Here is a 10,662-nt window from a genome sequence, read left to right as displayed (position 1 = left end):
GGGGCTGGAGTCATCCTAGGGATTCAACCTTGAGCTGTTAGAAACTATGTTGGTGTTTAAGTTTTTTTTTTTTTTTTTTTTTTTGCTGAGGAAGATTCACCCTGAGCTAACATCTGTTGTCAATCTGCCTCTTTTTTTGTTTGAAGAAGATTCACCCTGAGCTAGCATCTGTTGTCAATCTGCCTCTTTTTTTGTTTGAAGAAGATTCACCCTGAGCTAGCATCTGTGCCAATCTTCCTCTGCTTTGTATGTGGGTTGCTGCCTCAGCATGGCTGACAAGGGTGTAGGTCCACGCCCAGGATCTGAACTGGGGCTACCAACGCAGAGCACATGGAACTTTTAACCACTACGCCACGGGGCCGACCCTGTTTAAGTCTTTTAATGGGGGGGAAGCAGGGTGGATGAAATCACCTGTGCTGAGAGCCTGTACTAGTTTTTATAGGTCAAGGTTGGGACCTAGTCAGAAGGGGGCTCAGAGGAGCCAAGCTAGAGTTTGGTCAAGGAGAGAATCTTGTCTCTGGGCACAGGGCACGTGTGGGAGTGGTCTCACTTGATCTGGTCCCAGCACCCAGACTGTTCTTTGGGCGATAGCCTCCCCCACTGGGTGCAGCCTCAGTAGTCCCTCAGGGGCACTGGGGGCACTGTTGATACTTACACTGGGGCGACAGGTGTAAACCAGGCCCGTCCTGGGCAAAGCCACAGTCCCAGCTACTTCTCTGTCCCCTCCTGCTTGTGTCCTCACCCCTGCACTCAGCTGTTGCTACCCGGGTTGCTTTGTGCTTCTCCCTGCAGGGCCCTTCTCCCAGGAGGGGCCTCTGTCTAGGAATCTCTTTCCATGAGCCCCTCATGGCCAGGCCTGGCAGCCTTGTCTTTTCTCTGTACTCAGCTCACATGTCTCCTCTGGTGAGAGGCCTCGGTGACCGCGTCGGGAGCACCATCCACCTCTTCTCCCCACACGTGGTCTGCCCTCCCCCTGAGCTGAGTCCCCACGGTCTTCCCTGACCACTCACCCCCTCCCACCAGCCCACAGGAGGCGCCCTGCCTCTGCTCCCTTCTCCCCACTTGTTGCACACGGGGTCATAATCTCCTATTTCACATTTGTCTCTACCATCAGACTGAACCCTCCTGGGCAAGGGCCCTGTTGGTCTGTAGCCAGCTGTACCCTCAGTGTCTGGGCACAGGGGTGTGGAAAGAGCACAGAGGAAATAGGTACTCCAGCCCGGTCTGCCACCTGTCCCCAGGCTGCAGTCGACTGGTCCTCCAGGCTGGGTACACAGACCGACCAAGTGCACCCTCCCCGCCACAGATACCCACATTCAAGGCTGACTGCCCGAGCCGGCCCAAGCCCCTCTCCTGACCCCATTCCATTTGCAAAAAAGACACTCTGCTCTTCTCCACTTTGCACAAAAATGTATTTCTGTGACATCCCAAAGTACAGACATGTACCCAGGCCCCAGGTGATAAAGCAATGCAACATGAGCTCTGCCCGGGGGCTGGCTCAGGCCACGTGAGCATGGAAGGGAGAGGCAGATGTGGCCCATCTGCCAAGCTGGGGGAACACAGGGCAGCTGCCCCCTTCCCAGGGCTGGGAGGGAAAGACTCCAGGAGAAAAAGGCCCGGTGTCTCTTCCCTGCGCTGCTCATCCAGCCTGTTCTGTCCAGAGGCAGAAATGCGAGGAGAATCCAAAACCAGGCCCAGGGGAAGAGGAGGGAAGAGAAGCTACCCCCTAGTGGCTGCCTGCAGAGTCAGCTCTGCTCCTCAGACCGCTTGTTCCGGAGAGGCCTCCTCACCTCCATCTGTCCCACGAGAAGCAATTCGGAATTACGTTGAGAGAGGACCACAAGATATTTCAAGATACATTTGCGGCTCACACTTCTCTGAACACAGCACAGAAGTTTCCAAGTAAAGCCTGGGAGTGGGGTGGGGGTGCTCGGGAGGGCTGAGTGGGGCCACTGTAGGCTGTGCCAAGTGCTGGTCTGGAGGCGGCTGTCTGCCTGTTGCTGCTGGGAAGGGCTGGCGTGGGGACCTCCTGCCTGTGAGAGGTGTGGGGTCCTCTGGGCAGTGGGGCAGGCAGGGGCGAATGAGGCAGGCTCAGTTCTGCTGGTGGGGTGCCTGGGCACCTTGGGTGCTGCGGGCTGACGAGGGCCTGGGGAGGGAGGGAGCAAGCCCCTGGCCCCAGAAGGTGCTGACTTCCAGGGCTGGGGCTGGTTCTGGACATGTTTGGCAGGAGGAGCAATGGAATCTGCCTGAGTTCTTGACCAGCCCTCGGCTGGAGGCTTCAACAGCCTGGGACCTGGTAGGAGACTAGGATGCAGCCTCCATAGCAGCGTGGCCTCAGGCAGGCGTGGCCGGAGAGCAGCAGGGCCACTGGGAGCCCCGCTCCTTGAGGGTCCTCTGGGGCTGGGGCTGCCTGGGCCTGGCCTCGGCACGGCTCGCTTCCTTGTCCCAGATGGCCCACAGCTGGGAGCACCAAGGCATTGGGGAGACCCAGTGGGGTTAGTCTTTATCCCAAACCCCATCAGCCGCACCTAGGAACCCAGATGGGGTTCCCAGGCTTTGGCAGGTGGGAGAGGGAGCTGGAGTGGGCTGTGGACAGCCTGCTGCCTCTCCTAACAGGAAGCAAGGCCAGGGTCTGAGGTTATGGGGAAGGGACCGGACACTCACAACGTTAGAGGCGTGAGTCTGGCGGGGTGGGAGTGAGTGTGGCAGCAATGAAGGCTTTGAGCTGGGGCTCGAGAATGGCCAAGGAGCTGCAGGGATGCAGGGAGTGTTTCTTTTGTTTTTGTACAGAAATCATACACACAAAACTTCACACTTCCTAACCAAAAAAAAAAAATAATATATATATATAATATATATATCTCACTAATGTTAAGGAAAAGCGTCGGTTGTGCAAAAGTCCCCCTATGTCCCTTCATCCAGTGGGAGGCTCCCCGGGGGGGGGGGTCTGCCAGCTGGGCTGCTTGAGAGCGCTTCCTCTGGCCTTGTGGTCCAGAGCAGCGGCGGCCGCGGGGGTGGAGGCCTAGGCCTCTATCTAGACGTGTCCATGTTCTCCTCTTTAAAGTTACTGCAGTGCTCCATCACCTTGCTGCAGACAACGGGAGAGACAGGATTGCGGTGCGGGCATGGGTTGGGGTGCACCCGGTCCCTCCCGGCTGATCCAGCTGCTGGATTTGTTAGCAACTGTGAACAGTGATGCTGGTGCCGAGAGGATGTGTACATAGTGCTGGCAGAGTGGCTGGCACGTGTGGAGGACCCAGGAAATGGTCCCGTGGCCACGAATGGCCTCAGCACCCTGTCCTCCCATCCTCCCTCCACATGGCCCCTCCCCCACCTCGCAGCCCCAGGGCATCTGTGGTTAGGTGCTCCCCCAATCAGCTCAGGCCTGACCTCCAAAACCCTCTGGTCCTTTCTTCAGCAGCGTCTTCCTTCTTCACCTTTTCCCCACATACCCAGGCCTTTTACTCCCCCAAAGTCTCCTAGGGCTCCCCAAACTGGCTGCACGTCAGATTCGCCCGAGATCCTGATCTTTGGCCGTCTGGATGGGGCTGGGGCAGCTGTGCTTGCACAAGGGCCCCTGACACCCGGCAGTGGCCAGGACCCAGCACAGTGTTTGGGAACCATCCCTCGCACTCAGATCTCAAGTCTCTCGCCCAATGCAGTGTGGCCCTTGGGAACTCTGCCCCACTGCTGTCAGGTGTCACCCTGGCCCCTGGATGGCCTCATTCAACACGAAGGCTCTGGGTTGGTTGGGATGGGGTGTGTTCACTGCAGCCTCCATGTGCTCAAGAGGTGTCCCAATGCGTGGAGTGGACAGGAGTTGTGGACAGCTGGAGTGACTTCTCCTGAGCACCCTCTCGGTGTTATTCACACTCCACGGTCAGACAGGCCGGCCAGCTCGGATACACATCTTAGGTCTTACAGAGATACTCAAACGGACTGGGGTAGGTTATGGGTCTGTCTTACTCAGTGCTTCTCAAATCTCCTGGGATCCCTGTTGACAATGAATATTCCCGGGCCCACCTCCCACACCCACCAGAAAAGAAAATCTAAGGTGGGGCTTGTACATTTTTAGCAATTTTTCCTGGTGATTCTTTAGGAAGGTTAAGTTTGAGAACCACTCATTTTACCATTCTCAAACTCAGACAAATCTGTCAGTTCATGTTTTTTGTTTTTTTTTTTTGTGAGGAAGATCAGCCCTGAGCTAACATCCATACTAATCCTCTTTTTGCTGAGGAAGACCGGCTCTGAGCTAACATCTATTGCCAATCCTCCTCCTTTTTTTTTCCCCAAAGCCCCAGTAGATAGTTGTATGTCATAGTTGCACATCCTTCTAGTTGCTGTACGTGGGACGTGGCCTCAGCATGGCCGGAGAAGTGGTGTGTTGGTGCGTGCCTGGGATCCGAACCCAGGCCGCCAGTAGCGGAGCGCGTGCACTTAACCACTAAGCCATGGGGCCGGCCCTGTCAGTTCATGTTTAATTAGGGCCTTTGGCTGAAAATAATGGCAGAACCAGCTGACGGTCCCAGCCCAGTGAGCCGTCGTCTTGGGGGAGCGTCTGAGCTCCGGGCCCCTCCTCCAGGATACTCTATTCTACGTGGTGTAAGGATCTGGGGTAAACTTAACTACAGTCCCTTCTAGAATGGATCCAGGAGCAGCAAGGTCATTAATGCTGATGGTGACGTGGATCGTCCCTGAGAGTCTCTCCTGTGCTGATCCGGGCGGGGTCAGAGCCACTGAGATTTCAGACACTGTAGTGAAAGCCTGTTGTGTCTGGGGCCTTCACATCAGAAACTTATTGGTGCCCTGCCCCGCCTGATTTCTGGAATGTACTTTATTTACCACACTGTGTCCTCTCTTTAGCTGGAATGTCTTCGGCCAAAAATAATGAAAAATTCTGGGCCGGCCCGGTGGCTTAGCGGTTAAGTGCGCACGCTCCGCTACTGGTGGCCCAGGTTCGGATCCTGGGCACACACCGACGCACTGCTTCTCCGGCCATGCTGAGGCCGCGTCCCACCTACAGCAACTAGAAGGATGTGCAGCTATGACATAGAACTATCTACTGGGGCTTTGGGGGAAAAATAAATAAAAATTAAAAAAAAAAAAATGAAAAATTCTGACCTGACTTGCTAATGTCCAGTGATGAGAGGATGGAATTTGTTAGGAATAAAAGAAAATGAAGCTTACAAATGAGGGCAATGATGCTCCCTTCGAGCCTGATCATCTGGTTTCTGACCACATTGCGGTGGAAACGACACTGAGGGAGGCCCCAGCTGGACACCAGTAAGCTGTCCACCTCCACACTCAACTCCGAATTTCAGCCACTCCTAACCACCAGAGGGCCCCCGCTGCGTCCCTCACTCCCCCAAATCAAGGCTCCAAGCAGAACCACTGCCTGTCTCTTACCGGGCCATTTCCTTAGTCTCTTGCCGTGCGGTCGACATCTTGATCATGTCCCTCAGAAGGGGCATCCCACCTTCTTTGATCAGCAGGGGGCAGTACTTGTCCGCTGTGGGGTAGGGGCAGACAGAAGGTGATCACAGTGGGTCATCTCTCATCCTGAGGCCCAGCAACCCACCCTTGCTGCGAGGACTGCCCTCCTAGAGGGGAGGATAAACATGCAGGCCTGGGAGAGGGCCCTGCTGCATCCGGGGAGGAGCCATGGCCCCCAGTGCCAGAGTCCACCTGGGGGAAGCAAGGGGTGAGTCCTTGCAAAAAGCTCTTTCCCACTTTGGTATGCAGTCTCACTTTTTCCAGAGCTCACCCTATGGAAAATATCTCCCAAACCAGTGGTTTCTATTCTCTGAGAAGTTTTTGTAAAAATACAGATTACTAAGCCCTGCCCTTGGATTCTGATTCAACAGATCCAGGAACCCATATTTATTTGTATTATTTATTTATTTATTTTTTTTGCTGATGAAGACTGGCCCTGGGCTAACATCCGTGCCCATCTTCCTGTACTTTATGTGGGATGCCGTCACAGCATGGCTTGACAAGTGGTGCGTCTGTCCGCACCCAGGATCCAAACCTGTGAACCCTGGGCCGCCGAAGTGGAGCGGGCGCACTTAACCACTACGCCATCAGGCTGGCCCCCTATTTATTTGTATTTTTAACAAAATACCACCAGGTGATTCTGGTGACCAGCCAGGTTGGAGCCACTATGCCTTCCTGTTGGGTGGTTTCATGGTTCACGCCAACAAAAAACCTTCTAGTGCTCGTACCCAGGGCTTTATACTCCAGGGAGAACAGGGCATTTCAACGGACCTCCTGCACCTCTATGGAGAAGGAGCTATTTTCATCATCTCCATTTCACAGATGAAAGAACTGAGGCTCAGCGAGATGAAGTCATTCATCCAAAGTCCCTCCAGAGGCTTGTCCAAGGGAGTCCCAGCTCTGGGCTCTTTCCTCCGTGCTATGCTGGCTCTTTGAGGTAAGGTGCTACTTTTTAGTAAGACTAACCTCAAGTAACGCTAAAAAAGGCTAACGCGTGTTGAACAGCTGGTATGTGCCAAACACTGCTGTAAGCATCTTACATGTTTTATTTCACAGCAATTCTATGAGGTAAGCGCTATTATTATCTCATTTTAAAGATGAGGAAATTGAGGCACAGAGAGGTTAAATAGCCTGCATGAGGTCACATGAGCAGTAAGGGAGAGAACTAGAGGTCAAACCTGGTCTGCCATCAGACTCCTAGTGCTGCCCCCTCTCTCCTCTCCCCAAAGCCACCAAGCCGGGGACAGTTCAGGCTCTTCTATGGGAGGGGGGACTCTCTTTGAGGAAATAGGTTAGAGCTGTTTTAAGGCTCTCTTCTGTTCTCTCGGACGTCTGTTTCCTCAGGGGTTGGTTCTGTTTGGGTTGGTCTTACTCTGCCTTGCAGAAGGCACGGGGATTTATGACTGTTCATGCGCACAAAAGCAAGAAGCACAAAGAAAGCTGTCTGGGAACTCTGGATGGGCCGTCTCGCCTGCCAGGCCTTCTTCTGGGGATGAGGCGGGGGCCAGCCATTATGCTGGGCATCCCACAGATGCTGGAAAGCGGAGGACTGTGCACTGAGGCACAGATGCCAGCTCTCTTAACGCTCCCCGCCTGGATTATAAGCTCCCTGAGGGCAAGTCTGCTTTCAGCTGGTGCGTGTCCCTGTGTCTGAACAAAGGACGAGTGGGTACTCACGGTAGACAGACACGAGGTTGTATAGGGCCCAGGTGGCCCAGTGCTGGCTGACGGGGGAGATGCCCTGGGGAAGCAGGCGAAGAATTGGCTCAAATGACCTGTAGGAAGAGAAATCAAGGTCACTTCTGATGCTGGGGGTCGGGGGAGCGCATCTTCTCCTGTTGGAGGTTTCTCTTCCCTGAAGGCCTATGGCAAACCAGGAGCAGGCCAGCGGCACGCAGGGGATGCGGGGGCATCTGCCCCTTCAGCCCACTTCAGCTCCACAACGGCTTTCCCTTGTGAGAGCAGGGAAGAGCATGGACATGTAAGGGAGGCAGGAAGGACACAGACCACATGGTGCAGAAACTGGGGACCTCAGCAAGGAGGAGAGACCCAGACTGGGGGGAGGGGGAGAAGGACCCTGGAAGCAGAAGAAAGTGTGACTGCACATCGTATAACGGCTGTCCACAGGCATCTGGAGTCACGGTCCAGAAGCTGGAAACATCGATGTGCAAGCCCCTGGGCCAGCGAGTCCACTTCCTCTCTCCTCGGGACCAGCGGTAACCGGAGTGTCGGCAAAGCCACCAGCTTGAGCCCGTTCCTCCCAATAGGGGTTTTCAGGTCAGTGTCAATCAGTACAAGATGGCCCACCAGCACACAGAGCGACCCAGTCATGAAATGATAAGGGTGACCCAAAGCTTGTGGCTGGAAATTCAGTCACAAGATAGTGAGACTTGATGCCAACTGGACTGAAAGTAAATCTGTGCACAGAAAAACTGCTGGAAGGGGGAGACACCAGAATGTTCCGGGGGTTCTCTCTCAGGGAACAAGGGGATGAATGGATTCTGTCTTGTTTCCTATTGTGTGGCTGTATTTTCTCCTTTTTTTCCACAAACATGTAGCAAACGCTCGTAAACAGCAGGCTTGGGGTACGCACAGGTGTGATGTGCGTGGAACAGGCACCAAGCGGTAGAGCTACGTCGTGTGCCTTTCTGCTCTGGGCTGTGTATGGACTGTTCCTCAACAAGCAAGACCCGACAGAGGATGAGCAGAAGGGCGAGAAGCTCTGACCAGACCTTGCTGGGGATGCGCGTCCTGTCCAGCACTGACCCCCTCCCCACCGCACACCTGTAATTGATGTTTCTCCGGGAGTTGATGTCCCAGCTCTGGATGGCGGCCCACATGCGCTCCTCCACCTCCTCCCGCTGTGGCTCACAGATGCCCCAGGCCTCGGGCCCATCGAACATGATGTGGGAGAGGACGCCGCAGGCATTGTAGGAAACCTCAATCCCGTCGGCCTTGCTCTCCAGCAGGTTGCTGCCAAGAAAAGAGAAACATGGAGTCCTATTCCCCAAGTCCCTGTTTAGATACCTGCTGGACCCCAGCTTACAAACCAGATGCCAGATTTCTTTATCACTTATTATCCATACCCAGATGACTTCTAAGAGGGATTTGAGGTTGCTTAAGATAAGAAATACTAGCTACCAGAGGGCTATTTATGGAGGGCTGAAAGAATAAGAAACCACATTATAGAGGGAAGGCAACATTTATAACAGAAACCTAGGCTAAGAGCAGTTGCTGCAACTGAGCACAGACTAGAGCTCTGAGCAGCCTGGCAGTCAAGGCAAAAAGGGAAAGGAGAGAAGTACCAACCTGAAGACACTGATGAATTGGGAAGTCATAAGCTGAGGCCGCAGCTCCTTCACCTCTGCCACGTTCCCCAAGAGTCCCAGCATATTCCGATGCAGTTCCTGCTTCTCTGGGAATTCCTGGCAAAATGAAAGCCATTGGGGCCACATCAATTAGCATTTGATTAGTGCCTGGTACTGTTAACCTAGAAGCTTTATGAGCATCTGTCTGGCCATTCCAACTAGACAAGAAAAGGTGCAATATGCTGCCACCCTACCCTCTAGTACACCTAATATTAGAAGACAGCACTGGGTACACATTATAAGGGATTAAAATGGTGGGCCTCCTTGCCACAAAATCAAAGGCTGAGTGGGGATCTGATCTATAAAATTATGAATGGGACAAACCTGGTTGTATTCAGCAAAGCTCAAAATATTAGTTTAAAGGAATCCTCTTAGAAACTGGAGCAAGAAAATAAAGGATAAATTTTAGGATGAACAGGCCATCCTGCTGGTCAGAATTGTGTCCTGCTGATATCCCAGTGGACCCCAGCCAGACTGTGGGCAGTCTGAGCAATCACTGCTGAGAAGGACGGGGCTGGGTTTTCCCTTGGAGGGGGCGCTCTAAGAGAGGGCCCAGCCAGGCCGTCTGGGTCAGGAAGGTCTCTGGAGCTGTTAGCAGCAAATCCTGGGTTGGCGGGCCTTGAGTTGGCCCCCGCTGCCCTTCCAGGGGAACCACGGGGCGAGGGGTTCCTGACGGCTTTGGCTGGTGCCTGTGTGGGTGGTCACAGAGGCTGCCGCGGCCGGAGAGGGGCTCTACCTTCAGGCAGTCCAGGAAGAGCTTCATGCCATTGAAGTTGAGGAACATCTTGCAGTTGTCGGGCGTCTCGTCCGTGATGTTCCACAGGGCGCTCCAGGAGAACTCCATCACCTGGTCACACTGAGGGAGGCAGGGCTCAGGGGCAGCATGGGCTTCCCTGGGTGGGCCCCGCACGCTCCTGGCATGGGGTGAGGGGGCCCCTGACAAAATATGGACACCCCCCAGGGGCAAACCAGTCCCCTCTCGGGCTGGAGGAGGGGCAGAGTGGCTCTGTGAAGACTCGACTTACTGTCTTGTCCAGCAGCTTCTTCTGAATCAGCTTCAGCATGGTCTGCGGGCAGAGAGGAGGACTTGAGGGGCCAGGGCTCCAGAGCTACCATGGCCCCCGAGGAGCGAGATGGAGAGAGGAGAATCAGCAATTCCATTCCTGGCTACTACAGCCTGACAAGACCAAATCTGCCTGTCTACGTGGGAGGCTGAAGAAGCGCAACCCATAGACTTGGTACTTGGCTTCGGGAGGCCTGGGTGCCTGTCCTGGCTCGACCCTGACTCCCTGTGTGGCTTTGGACATGGCCTCCCCTTCTGTGGGCTTCAGCCTCCCCAGAGATAAAACGAAAGGAGGAGACTGGATGCTCCTTCCTCATTCTCTCCTTCCTTTCTGCAGCAGACAGGTATTATCTCCCTACCATGCACCAGGCCCTAAGCTAGGGAGTACTGGGGATGTAACCACGGAAGGGACAAGCATGGCGTCTTTCTCTGTGGAGTTCATTAAAAGGCCGACATTAAACAGACAGTCCCTCAGATACTTATTTAATCCCAGGTGGGAAGACATAACAGGGGCATCTGGTCTGAGGAGGCAGGAGCGACTGGTACAGTGGGACCTAATGGGCAAATGGAGGGGCTGGGAGAGGCTGACAGTGTTCTAGCTGGAAGAAGTCTACAGGGGTTGTAAGCGACATTCACTGTTAGGAAATGCATCTTTTGGTCTAGCCTAAATCCTTCATGCAGCAGTGGCTATGGAAGAGGGAGGGAGGAAGGAAGGGAGGGGCAGCCCGCCCACACGCA

At 54.4% G+C, this 10,662-nt stretch overlaps 1 protein-coding gene across 3 annotated transcripts in view; it reads right to left on the bottom strand.

Annotated features, from left to right (window-relative positions):
• Positions 1-1,294: 1,294 nt before the first annotated feature.
• ZER1 (zyg-11 related cell cycle regulator) overlaps positions 1,295-10,662 on the bottom strand; it is a 29,107-nt gene continuing 19,739 nt past the window's right edge. For 2 of the 3 annotated variants that reach the window (XM_004423541.3, XM_014782227.2), the window contains exons 10-16: positions 9,887-9,928; positions 9,598-9,717; positions 8,803-8,918; positions 8,278-8,466; positions 7,171-7,268; positions 5,407-5,509; positions 1,295-3,088 (exon numbers count right to left, since the gene is read on the bottom strand). In XM_004423541.3, coding sequence (XP_004423598.1) covers positions 3,031-3,088; positions 5,407-5,509; positions 7,171-7,268; positions 8,278-8,466; positions 8,803-8,918; positions 9,598-9,717; positions 9,887-9,928 — 726 coding nt within the window. In that variant the 3' untranslated portion in view covers positions 1,295-3,030. The remainder of the gene's footprint in view (positions 3,089-5,406; positions 5,510-7,170; positions 7,269-8,277; positions 8,467-8,802; positions 8,919-9,597; positions 9,718-9,886; positions 9,929-10,662) is intronic. The other variant, XM_087418973.1, reaches the window with a different exon arrangement.

The sequence above is a fragment of the Ceratotherium simum genome, chromosome 29 (genome assembly GCF_057802395.1).
Source record: "Ceratotherium simum simum isolate JZ-2026a chromosome 29, ASM5780239v1, whole genome shotgun sequence".
In the NCBI taxonomy this organism is placed as follows: domain Eukaryota; kingdom Metazoa; phylum Chordata; class Mammalia; order Perissodactyla; family Rhinocerotidae; genus Ceratotherium; species Ceratotherium simum.
The sequence above is the reverse complement of the archived record's forward strand: the minus strand, read 5'-3'. Positions and strand labels throughout refer to the sequence as shown.